Raw genomic sequence first — 11,474 nt, forward strand, 5'->3', positions numbered from 1 at the left:
GGCAGCCCCGGCTGAGCTGACTCACGGCCGCGCTCGCTCCCCGGAGCCAGCGGCAGCGCGGCACCTCCGCACGGTGGGTCCCGCTCCTTCCCTGGGGACAGGAGGGTCGCAGGGTTTGGGGCTGGGGAGCTGCTTTCTGGGCGAACCCCAGGTCTGGTGGTCGCAGTGCCAGGGGGCACAGGACTGGGGAAGGCTGTGGGTGTGATTTGGGGTCTGTGTGCTGCTTTGTGCTGTCCCTGTGTGCCAGGGGGGAGCAGGGTGGCCTGGTCTGGGTGCTGTGCATGTGGCAGCGACCCTGAGCACCTGCCAGGAGAGAAGGCAGCCGTGCTCTGCCATGACCTGGGAACGAGGGGCTGCTTGTGCCACAGCCCCACAGTGGTGGAGGTGGGAGAAGGGCTGGGGATGCTGCACGGAGCTCCTGCCCTGCAGGGCAGAGGGGCAGCAGTGCCAGCAGTGGCTGCAGCCCGACCCAGAGCCATTGGAGGTGGCCAGAGAGCAGGGATATGCCGGATTTATGGCCCGTCTCATGATGTTTATGGTTGGCATGAGGCAGATGCTGCCCAGCCCTGCCCTGCCCGGCACGGCAGCTCCCTGCTCTGCATCCTGGTGCCGACAGGCTGGAGGTTCACTCGCGGACTTTGCTCTTCGAGGTGGAGCTCCCCAAGGCTCTCTCTGGCACTACTGCCGTGTCTGCCCAGTGCCGGGCAACTCGACAGCTCCTCCCTGCTCGCTCCGCAGGCAGCGACCCGGCAGGGACCCTGTGGGGCCAGGCTCCTGTCCTGTCCTGTCCTGTCCTGTCCTGCCCGCTCCTGGCGCTGCTTTGGTGCTGAGCCCCCGCGTCCCGTAGCAGCCACCGCAGAGCAGGTACGCTGACCCCTTGCCTCTGCCAAACCTGCCCCGTATTCAGGGTGGAGCTGAGCTGGATTCCGTTCCCACAGCTCTCCTGTGCCATCGGCAGGGAGCAGGGACACCTGAGCCCTGGCTGTGCCACCGGGCTGGCAGATGCTGCCTCCAGGAAGGTGTTTGTCCTATGGGGGTTCAGGATGTGTCCCTGGAACCCTCGAGCATCACCTGAACAGCTCCTTCCCCCCAGGCAGGGGCCGGAGAAGGGACTCTGGTGCCTCTCCCCATGGCAGCCAGGCCCCCACGCAACACCGGCCAAACTGGACACCCCGGTCCCACGAGAGACCCTCCCCAGCCAGAGCCCACCCGCCTGCCACGTCCAGCCCAGCCCAGGCTCAGCTGTCACCGCCTGTCCCCACCCCGGCCCGGTGTCCCAGCCGGGCACACGCCGCGATGCCGCGACCATCACTGGTGGGTACAGCTGAGGGTGCCAGCGGGCCCCCGGGGTGAGGGAGGGGAGGAGCTGGGTCTGCTTTGGGCTGTTCCTCCATCCTGTCACCGCTCTGTGCGGAGATGAGCCACTGTCCCGGCATCCTTCACCCCGCGCTGCACGCCAGGCCCGCGGTCCCCAGCGCAGAGCGTGGCCAGGAGATGGCAGCAGGACCCCGCCCGCGGGCAGCGATGGAGGGGAGCAGGGCACGGCTGGGGAAGGGTCCCTGAGTGCCACCCTGCGGGGACCCCCCAATCCCTACACCAGCGGCTCTGGGGACAGACCCAGCCCCAAACCCCCGGGGGACAGCGGGGGCTGAGGGGTACAGGATGTTCCCCCTGCACAGCCCCTCCCCGCACACGCCCCCCACCCTGGGCTGACGCCGTGTCCCCCTGTCCCCAGAGCTGTGCGGCGAGGATGTCGCCGAGGTGGAGATCGTCAGCCTGCTGGGCGAGCAGCTGCCCCGCTACACGCTGCGGGCTGACACCGTGTTCGGCTACGACCACGGGGACTGGCTGAGAGCCCCCAGCGCCCCCCCGCAGCCCGTAGCCCCCCTGACCCCCCAGCAGATCGAGGAGACCCTGCAGTATTTCCGTGAGTGCCCCCGGGCAGCGGGGCCGGCGCGGGCGGTGGGCACGGCCAGGACAGCGCTAATCACCGCTAATGGGATTGAGGGGCTGGATTTCCTCACCCAGAACATCCCGGGCTAATTCTGAGAGCAGCTGCTGCTGAGCCAAGCCGGATGCTGGGAGAGACCCCCCAGCATTTGCCGGGACCCCCTGCACATCCCTGCTCCCCTGTGCTGTGCTGGGACGCTGGTGGGCTTGGCAAGGTGTGCCAGGGAATTCCAGGGCTGCTGCTCCCCCAGATGTGCCAGCCTGGAGCAGGGCTCAGGGCCCCTGCTGCCAGCAGAGCCCCCAGAGCTGTGGGGATCCATCCCTGGTGCCAGCAGAGCCCCCAGAGCTGTGGGGTTCCCAGCAGAGCCCCCAGAGCTGTGGGGTTCCCAGCAGAGCCCCCAGAGCTGTGGGGACCCCAGGGGGAGGTCCCTGCAGCCCCCATGGCCAGGCAGGGGCAGTGCCCATGGCTCTGTGACCTGGCCCATCCCTGGGCAAGGTCGGGGTTCAGCGGGGGGCACAGACAGATTATCTCTGCTTTGTTTGTGCCTCTGGCCTGCGTGTGGCTGGGGCAGGATTAGAGCAAGGGGCTGGGGGATGGATGTGGGGCACTGGGAGACAGATGGGGCCGAGGCCTCCACCCACCTGCTCACTCCAGGCTGAGCATCATCCTCACCATGCCTTGCCTGTGCTTGCAGCCTTCCCCTTGTGGCTGCTCCCCTCTCTCTTCAGAAGGTGACCATCAGCACTGCCCCCTGCAGTGGCAGTACGAGGGATTGAGCCCCAAATTCTGTCTCTGTGCCATGGGGTGGGAGCATGCAGCACCCCAGCACCCCAGCACCCCAGCCCTGCTCCATGGGGCCGGTGGCTCTCAGTGCCACACTCCTGCAGGTCACAGCCAGCCAGGCCTCCAGTGCTGCTGGCATGTGCTGGAGGGGGCCCATGGCGTCAAACCTTTAAGCTGCCATCAGAAATAGCCCCCTGTAATCTGCTTGTGCAGGCACAGGGAACCTGCCCAGAGCAGCAAATCCTGGGGCAGGGGATTAGGAAGAAGCAGCTCCTGCCTGTCCATGCTGAGACGTGTGCTTGAGTCCTTGGGGTCCCTGGAGGGTGGGTGCCCAGTTGGTGGCTGTGTCATCCCAGGCCTTACCAAGGGAAAATCCAGCTCCAGGAGGAGGGAGAGGCTGGGACTGAGGGCATTTGCTCCAGTCCTCACTCTAGAGGGCACTGGGGGTTATGGCAGGATGTAGTTGGGGTCAGGATCCCAATGGGTAGGAGTCAAACAGGCAAAGGTGTGTGATAGTGAGGGGCAGCTCCAGCTGCATCCCTTCACTGATTATCTGGGTGCTCACAAGGGTGGGTGCTGGGGCAGGTGATGAGGACAGAGCACGTTGGCATTTCCAGCATCACACCCACGGCCTGTGCTACGTGCCTGCCAGCTCCTCCATAATTCAGCACACCATGATTTATTCACCTTTCCTGCCTCTGTGCTGCTTCTGCACCAGCGTGGTTGTGGGGGTGAGAGGGTGCCAGGCAGGGAGTGTGGGGCACAGAGGGGGCCAGGCTCATGCCAGGCCACGCTTGGAGCCAGGGGTGGTGAATGGGGAGGCTGGAGTGGGATGGAAAAGCTCCTTTCCTGATCAGGGACTTGAGCAGGTCCCAGCACTGCAGTGGGCACTGCAGGTGCAGGGTTTGTGACGTGGGTGATGATGCAGGGGTCTAGCCCTGGATGTGGCAGAGCAGGGCTGCTCAGGAAAATGTACCCTGACCCTTATGGGGATCCCATGGCTTTGTGTGAAGGGCGCAAAGTCTCTCCCTGTCCTTCCCAAGGGGCAAAAGCTGCTGTCTGTGCATGACCCACAGCATCAACACTGCAGAGCTGCTGCTCAGTGTCCCCCAGTAGTCATCACCACCCTGTGCGCCCGGGCTCGCTGGGACAAGAGGTGGGACACCTCCACCAGCCCGCAGGGCTGAGCAGGATTGTCCCGGTGGGTTCCCCAACAAGGAGCCCAGTCCTAGGCTGCCTGGTGGGGATCGTGTCCCTGGTGTGGGCCGGGGAAAACGGTGGAAATGAGCACCCCCGACCCCCGCATCGCCCCCGTTCTGCTCCCGTCCGGCTCCGCCCCCGTCCCGGCCCCAGCCCCGGCCCCGCCGCCCGGGGATGCGCGGGGCAGGTGCGCGGGGACCGGGCGATCCTATAAATAGGGGCGGGAGCGGCCGCAGCGGCTCCGCTCGGCGCGGCGGGGCTGGGCTGGGCTGGGCACGGCTGGGTGGGCACGGCGGGCTGGGCACAGCGGTGGGCTCGGCGCCATGGAGATCTGGAGCAGCCCCGCCGCCTACGATGAGTTGAACGGGAACGCGGAGCGCGGCGGCGGCGCGGACCCCATCGCCCGGGAGCTGGAGGAAGGTGAGGGCGGCGCGGGTGGTCCCGCCCCGGGGATGGCGATGAGGATGAGGATGGGGATGGCGATGGAGATGCGGCTGCAGCAGGGCTGGGCTCCCCCCGGGGCTGGTCTGGAGCGGCGGGGGCCGGGGTCTCCCTGGGGCCGGGGCTGGTCCGGAGCGGTCGGGGCCGGGGTCTTCCCTCAGGATGTCCCTCGGGATGTGCCGTGCGCTCCCCACCTGTGTCTTCCCTCAATCCCCGTCTCCCTCGCCGCACTCTGGCCCGGGGTTGCCGCCGCCCGGTCCCTTGGGGACCCCCAGGATCACCCCGACCCCAAGGAAAGCTTGGCGGGAGTGGCGGGGACAGGACAGGGGCCCTGCCAGGTGTGCCCGTGGGAAAGGGAGCCCCTCCTGCCGTGGGAACGGGGTGCTCCCCCCGCACCCCCGGATCGGGCCCTGGATGGATGTTTACATCTTCGCCAGCGCTGCAGCCCCCGTCTGCCAGGGCCAGCCGCTCGCTCCAACCGTAACGATGCTCATGCTCTAATTACTTCCAATTAATGGCTCAGGGGCCTGATGAGGTGCAGTTGGGGACCCCCGCGGAGAGCGGCTCCTGTCGGGGTGCAGAGAGGGGGGTGAGGCTGGGGATGGGGCCGGCCCTGGTCCCCATGGCCTTGTTTGGGGTCCGTGCCCTCTGGGGCGTGGGCAGCGCCCGGGGCAGTGAGGGCCGGACGGGACCGGGGTGGCGAGTGGGGGCATTGCCATGACAACACACTCACCATTACACAACCCCAGCTGGGGACGCCTAATGGGATTTGTGTGGCTGAGCTTCCCCGTTAACCCACTTCGTCTGCACGACTGGGGGGTGCCTCTGACTCGGGGCCCAAGGGAAACTGAGGCACGCACCCTCGGGGCAGCAGAGCGTCAGAAAGGGCATGGGGAGTGCAGGGTGTGGGGTACAGGCGGCTCCCGGGCTGTGGGAGGCTCTGGGGTGCGGGCAGGGCTCGGGGCTCCGGCGCTGCCGCCTGGGTGCGTGCCCGGCGCTCCTGGCAGGATCCGCAGCGGGGACACCGAGTCTCGGGGCCGGCACCTCCTCTCCCCGCCAGACCCGGGGAGCAGCGGGGGCGCAGAGCCGTGGCGGGGGCCCGGCCTGGCGCGGTGGCAGCCGCCCGGTCCCGCAGCTGCGGGGGCATCGGGTGGGTGCGGGCTGCAGCGTCCCCTCCCCCAGAGAGAAACTAAACTAGGGCAGGGGGGATCTGGGGGAGGGGGCTGGGGACAGATTGGAGGGGACGCCGCCTGTGAGCCCGGCTCGGCACGGTGCCACCCACAGCTATTTATACTGGAGCTCCAGCCTGCTTTCTGCTGGAGATGTCACCTCCGATCCCATCTCTGCTGCTGCCCTTCCTTGTTCCCCCTTCCTGTCCGTGAGTCCTGCAGTGGGGCTGGCACTGTGCCTGTGCTGTGGGGTCAGCAAGGGGACCCAGCATTTTTCTTGCCACCCCAAGGTTGTGAGCAGGGTTGGGGCCAGGTGTGAGCCCCCCTTTTCCCCTGATGCTGTCCCAGCTGTGGGGATCCCTGCCTGGCACTATGTGAGCAGACAAAAGGTCCTTTTTGGAGACCAGCCTGGGGGGGACAGTGCTGAGCCCCTGGGTCAGTGCTCCCACAGTGTGGGGGTTCACCCTGTGGCCCTCTCCCCCCAGTCCTGTGTGCTGAGCGGGTGGCCAGGATCACGAAGACCTACCACGATATCGATGCTGTCACCAACCTGCTGGATGAGGTACGTTGGAGATCCCACCCGTGTGAGGGCTGGTGGCACCCTGGGGACACAGGGCTGGGTGAGGAGTGGGGAAGGGATGAGTCCCAGCTGAGGCAGAGCTGCCCCCTGCAGAAAGAGCGGGACCTGGAGTTGGCAGCACGCATCGGGCAGTCCCTGCTGAAGCAGAACCGGAGCCTGACTGAGCGCAACGAGCTCCTGGAGGAGCAGCTGGAATTGGCCAAAGAGGAGGTAACAGCTCCTGGGCACAGGTCTGGGCTTTGGCCCCCTGTGTGCCCCCCGGGGGCTGCTGTGGTCCCTTTGGCCGTGTCCTGAAGCGCTTCTGCCTCTCCAGATTGCGCAGCTGCGCCACGAGGTGTCCATGCGGGATGACCTCCTCCACTTCTACACCACCACCACGGAGGAGAGCGAGCCCACCACCACCACCTCCACACCGTGAGTGCGACTCCCTGTCCTGCCACTCCCCTGGGGCACAGCTGCTCCTGTGGGCTGGGCAGGGGCCATCACCGTCCCTGGGGTAGCAGCGGCCACATCCCTTCCCTCCCTTGGTGGCCGTGGGCCCAACCCCACAGAGCTCGGTGGCTGTGGATGCCCGGGGGCTGCGGGAGCGGGCAGGGTCAGAGTGGGCAGCCCCACGCTGCCTGCACTGCTCAGGCCATCCCTGCTGTCCCCAGGCTGCGCAGGCACGAGTCCTCGCTGTCCTTGCAGCAGTACTTCCAGTACGACACCCTGCAGCAGAAACTCAGGAGCCTGGAGGAGGAGAACCAGAAGCTGCGCATGGAGGTGAGCACAGCCGGCTGCAGGATGCCCCTCAGTGCCCACCTCTGCCCTGCTCTCTCTGGGGACACCCAGCTGCCCCCTCAGGGAGACGGGAGGTCCCGCCTGTCCCGCTCAGCCCCTCCAACCCTCTCCCCCAGGCCACCAGCATCGCCACTGAGACCTGTCAGTACGAGCAGCAGGAGCAGCAGCTGATGATCGACTGCGTGGAGCAGTTTTGTAAGTAGGGCTCGGGGCTCTGCCCAGGTGGCTGGGCTGGGGCCGGGGGTGGTGCCCGGCGGTGACAGAGCCCGGCCGTCCCGCAGCCGAAGCCAGCCAGCAGGTCGTTCACCTGTCGGAGGAGCTGGCGCACAGGGCGGAGGACGCGGCGCGGCAGCAGGAGGAGATCAGCCAGCTGCTGGCGCAGGTCGCGGACCTGCAGCAGAAATGTCGCACGGTGAGGGTCCCCTGCCCGTGCCGGGGGGACGGGGGGGTGCGGGCACAGCGCCCTGACCCCGCCGCTCCTGCCCGCAGTACGGCTCCGAGGTGGAGGAGCTCCAGCAGCACCTGACGGCGGCCAAGGAGGTGCAGCAGCAGCTGCGGATGGAGGTGAGCCCGGGGGGAGCCCTGGGTGCCCCCCTGGCCGGGGATCCTGCCCCGGGGCCGTGCTCCAGCTGTGCCGGTGTCCCCGCAGCTGCGGGATCTGCAGGAGAAGTACGCGGAGTGCGGCGGGATGCTGCAGGAGGCGCGGGAGGAGGTGAAGAGCCTGCGGAGCCGCAGCCTGCCCAACAGCACCGTCAGCCGCTACAGCGCTGCCAGCCTGCTGCCCGTGGTGAGCGGGGACCGGGCGGCACGGGAGGGGTCCCTGCTGCGCCCCCGGTACCGACACCGACACTGCCCCCCCCCCCCCCTCCCCGGTACCGATACTGCACCCACCCGGTACCGTCACTGCCCCCCCCCTGGTACCGTCACTGCCCCCCCCGGTACCGACACCGCTCCCCCCAGTACCGACACTGCCCCCACCCCCCGGTACCGACACTGCCCCCCCATACTGACACTGCCCCCCCGGTACCGACACTGCCCCCCCCCCGGTACCGACACTGCCTATCCCACCCCCAGGACTCGCTGGCGGCTGAGATCAAGGGGATGATGAGGAAGAGGACGGACAGCTCCTCCTCAGACTACAAGTGAGTGCTGTCATTGGCCACTCGCGCTGTGCCATGGGCCCGGCTCCGGCTCACCCCGAGCTCCCTCCTGCCCGCAGGAGCTGCCAGCGCGTCTTTGAGACGGTGAAGGCCGTGAACCAGGCAGCCAAGGCCAAGTCCTGCTCTGAGTCTCCCCACCATGTCCCGGGCTCCAAGCAGCTGTCCACTGCCCACTCTGGGGGGACCAGCACCCCCCAAACCAACTGCTCCGGCTCGGAGGATGCTCAGTGAGTGCTGGGCTGGGGGGAACGGGGCCGGGTGAGGCAGCGGCTCCTCCTGCACAGGGGCTGGGATGCTGGAAGCAGCCTGGGGCAGGGAGGGCAGGATCTGGGGGTTCCCAGCACAGCCTGAGGTGCAGGGCAGGACTGCAGCCCTAACGCTCTGCCCCCGGCAGGGCCGATGGGGCCAGCGGGGAGCCCCGGGCAGCCCCGGGCCGGCAGGACCTGGAGGCGGCGGTGCAGCGGCTCTCGGAGCGCTCCTTCTTCGAGGCAGAGCGGGAACGCAAGCTCTGGAGGCTGAGAGATGGGGAGAGCTCCAGCGGCTTCCTCACCCCCGAGGGCAGCGTCGTCTCCACCGGGACAAGCTACTCCGGGGGCTCGGAGCTCACCGCTGGCTCCGGCTTCTCCCTGGGCTCCCTCACCTACTTCCCCGACAAACTGCAGATTGTGAAGCCGCTGGAAGGTGAGGGGCAGAGGGGGTGAGGAGCTGCAGGTGCTCTGAGGCTCCAACAGCCCCTCCTGAGTTCCCCCCGGCTGTGTCCCCCCTCCCAGGCTCTGTGACGCTCCACCACTGGCAGCAGCTGGCACAGCCCAACCTGGGTGGGATCCTGGTGCCCCGGCCCGGGGTGCTCACCAAAGACTTCAGGCAGCTGGACATCGACCTGGAGGAGGTCTACAGCCTCAATGACCTGGAGGAGGACGATGTGGACGCCAGCTCCTTCCAGCTGCTCCCTACCTCAACACCCGCCAAAGCCAAGGAGCGCCCCAGGGGTGAGCGGGGGGCGAGGGGACGGAGGGGCCGCAGCCCCCGGGGTGTCCCTGCCCTCCTGTCTCGGCTGGCCCTCGCCTCCCCCCGTGCTTTCTCCTCTTGCAGCAGCCTCTCCCTGCCACCCCCCGGTCCCCAGGGGGATGCTCCGCCTGCAGCTGTGCAAGGGCGATGCTCGGGCAGCTGCCCCGGCGGGACGAGCCGTGGCCATGGCCCTGGCGAGCCCCTGCTGCCCCCCGGCTGCCTGCAAGGGGCCGCTCTGGCATCTCCTGGCCCGCCCTGTGCTGGCTGCCCCCTCTGAGCAGGCACCAGACGCAGTTGCTGCTGAATCTGTGCCCCGTGCAAGGAGCTTCCAGCCCAGCTTTGGCTGCCCCGCCTGCCCTCTGCCGTGCCTTCCTCCTGACCCCTTGTCTCCTGTCCCTTCCAGTGTTCCTCTCTGTTAACAACCTCCCCCAGACCCCGTCTACCTTCACCATCACCACCTGCCACATCCTCCACCCCACCTCTGCGATCACCACGGTGACTCCCAGGTAAGGCGCGGGGCCCCCGCTGCCTGCCCCGGCCCCGCCGAGCGCCCTCCTCCTCCTCCTCCTCTTCCTCCTCCTCCTCCTCCTCCTCCTCCTCCTCCTCCTCCTCCTCCTCCTCCCCTGTGCCTGGCTCCCTGCAGCTCGAGGAAGTGGCAGCCCCTGATGCTCTGAGAGGTGCCAGCACCAGAAATCTCCCCAAATGTGGCTGCTGGGCTGTCTGTGGATGGGTGGATGGATGGGTTGGGCTTGCCCAGAGGAGCAGTGAATGCTCCTGGCACTCTGGGGAACAGACTCAGCTTTTTTCCTCCCTCCACACTTGGGCAGCAGCCAGGAACTTTTCGCAGCCGGCTACTGGGCTGTCCCCTCACTAATGAGCACCGGTGATTAGCCCTAATGAGCCCCCCTACGGCTCGTTGGGGGTTGGTTTGAAGCTGGAGTTCGCTGTTAGACAAAACCCTGGTGTCTGGAAATTGCTGCTGGAGCAGTGCCTGTGTCCCAGTGTGTCCTGGCTGCCGAGGAGCAGCCCCCAGCACCCCTCTGGGAGCTTTGGGGTCTCCTACAGCCCAGGGCTCTTTAGGGGAAGGACAGGGGGTCCTGCCTGGCCCCCTCAGCAGCGTCCCCCAGCACAGGCCCCCAGCTGATCCCCCCTTCTGCTCTCTCTTCCCCTCCAGTCTGTATCATGCCGTCGTGCCTTCTTGTGGGCCCTTTGAGGGGCTGAGCCTCTGCAGCCCCTCACCAGAACTGACTCCCCCCACGCTGGCGCTGGGCCCTGGACCCCCCGGCACCCCCAGGGGACTCCTCAGGCTCCTGCTGGGCCGAGATTCCCACCTGGCACCAGGGACTGGATTGTGGTGGGGCCCCTCACTGCACTGCCAGGACCCCCAGCATTGTGAGCCCCCCGTGGCCAGGGGCCAGCAGGGACCCCCAGGCAGGAGCAGCACCTTCAGCTGGAACCTGGTGGAGAAGCTGCAGCGCCTGGGGCTGGACAAGGTGGTGGCCAGAGGGGAGAGCTCCTGTGCCCAGCCAGGGCCCAGAGGGGCCTGGGGCACCCAGAAGTGACACTGCTGCAGAGCCCCCAGGCTCAGGGTGAGACACATCCTCTTCCTCACCCATGCATGGGGAAATGGAGACAGGACAAGCTTCAGCCTCAGCTCCTGCTGCTGCCCCAGGTCCATCAGCCCTCCTGGCACCAGCAAGGACAGAACCTGGCACTGCTCCCCATGCATGGGGGGTGCAGGGGCTGCTGGCTGACCCTGTCCCTGCTTGGGGGAGTGTGGACCCTTCACAGGAGCCAATTTCTGGCAATAAAAACTGTTCCTGCTTCTGCTGAGCCTGTCTGCGGAGCGAGGGGCAGCTCGGCCCGTTTGGGGCTGTCCAGATGCTGCAGGGATGGAGAACACTCAGTCTGGGCTCAGGTGTGTCCTGGGGCAACCCACTGGGGCCAGGGGGACACCCCTGCACCCCGGGCTGGGCCCTTGGCCAGCACCTGGGCTGGACTGGCCTTTAAAGGGAATGGTGGTTTAGCTCTTTCCTGCTCCCTGAGTAGCAATAGTAGAGCACCCACAGCTTGGGATGTTTCTGGGGGTGTTTCTGTTGCTCCCCCCAGCTGTGTCCCTCCCTCCAAGCTGTGCCCAAACCCCTGGCAAATAAATGTGAGTTCACAGAGCAGCTGCCATGTTCTGTGTGTGCTGCCATGTTCTGTGTGTGCTGCCATGTTCTGTGTGTGCTGCTGTGCCCAGTTCAGTCTCTGCCCCTTGCACCCCTCTGGGGCTGGGGGCAAATCCCCTCTGCCCTCTGGAACTGGGGGCAAATCCCTTCCACCCTCTGGGGTTGGGGGTAAATCCCCCCTGCCCACCTTCCCAGGCTCTCCCCAGCACATCCAGGAGTGCAGAGGCCGTG

At 67.2% G+C, this 11,474-nt stretch overlaps 1 protein-coding gene and 1 long non-coding RNA gene across 2 annotated transcripts; both read left to right on the forward strand.

Annotated features, from left to right (window-relative positions):
* The first annotated feature begins 796 nt into the window (after positions 1–796).
* LOC143695751 (uncharacterized) lies at positions 797–1,904 on the forward strand. Its single transcript, XR_013185281.1, has 3 exons — positions 797–864; positions 1,094–1,314; positions 1,736–1,904. It is a non-coding gene; the product is annotated as an uncharacterized LOC143695751 (long non-coding RNA).
* Positions 1,905–4,110: 2,206 nt separating this feature from the next.
* Positions 4,111–11,243, forward strand: HAP1 (huntingtin associated protein 1). The gene is made up of 15 exons (XM_054649660.2): positions 4,111–4,354; positions 6,030–6,106; positions 6,218–6,334; positions 6,438–6,538; positions 6,778–6,886; positions 7,021–7,099; positions 7,186–7,316; positions 7,394–7,468; positions 7,554–7,691; positions 7,979–8,046; positions 8,124–8,291; positions 8,459–8,745; positions 8,835–9,053; positions 9,476–9,578; positions 10,247–11,243. The coding sequence occupies exons 1-15, from the start codon at positions 4,258–4,260 to the stop codon at positions 10,632–10,634; spliced, it is 2,157 nt and encodes a 718-aa protein (XP_054505635.2). The 5' UTR covers positions 4,111–4,257; the 3' UTR covers positions 10,635–11,243.
* Positions 11,244–11,474: the final 231 nt, after the last annotated feature.

Source organism: Agelaius phoeniceus, chromosome 26 (assembly GCF_051311805.1).
Source record: "Agelaius phoeniceus isolate bAgePho1 chromosome 26, bAgePho1.hap1, whole genome shotgun sequence".
Classification (NCBI taxonomy): domain Eukaryota; kingdom Metazoa; phylum Chordata; class Aves; order Passeriformes; family Icteridae; genus Agelaius; species Agelaius phoeniceus.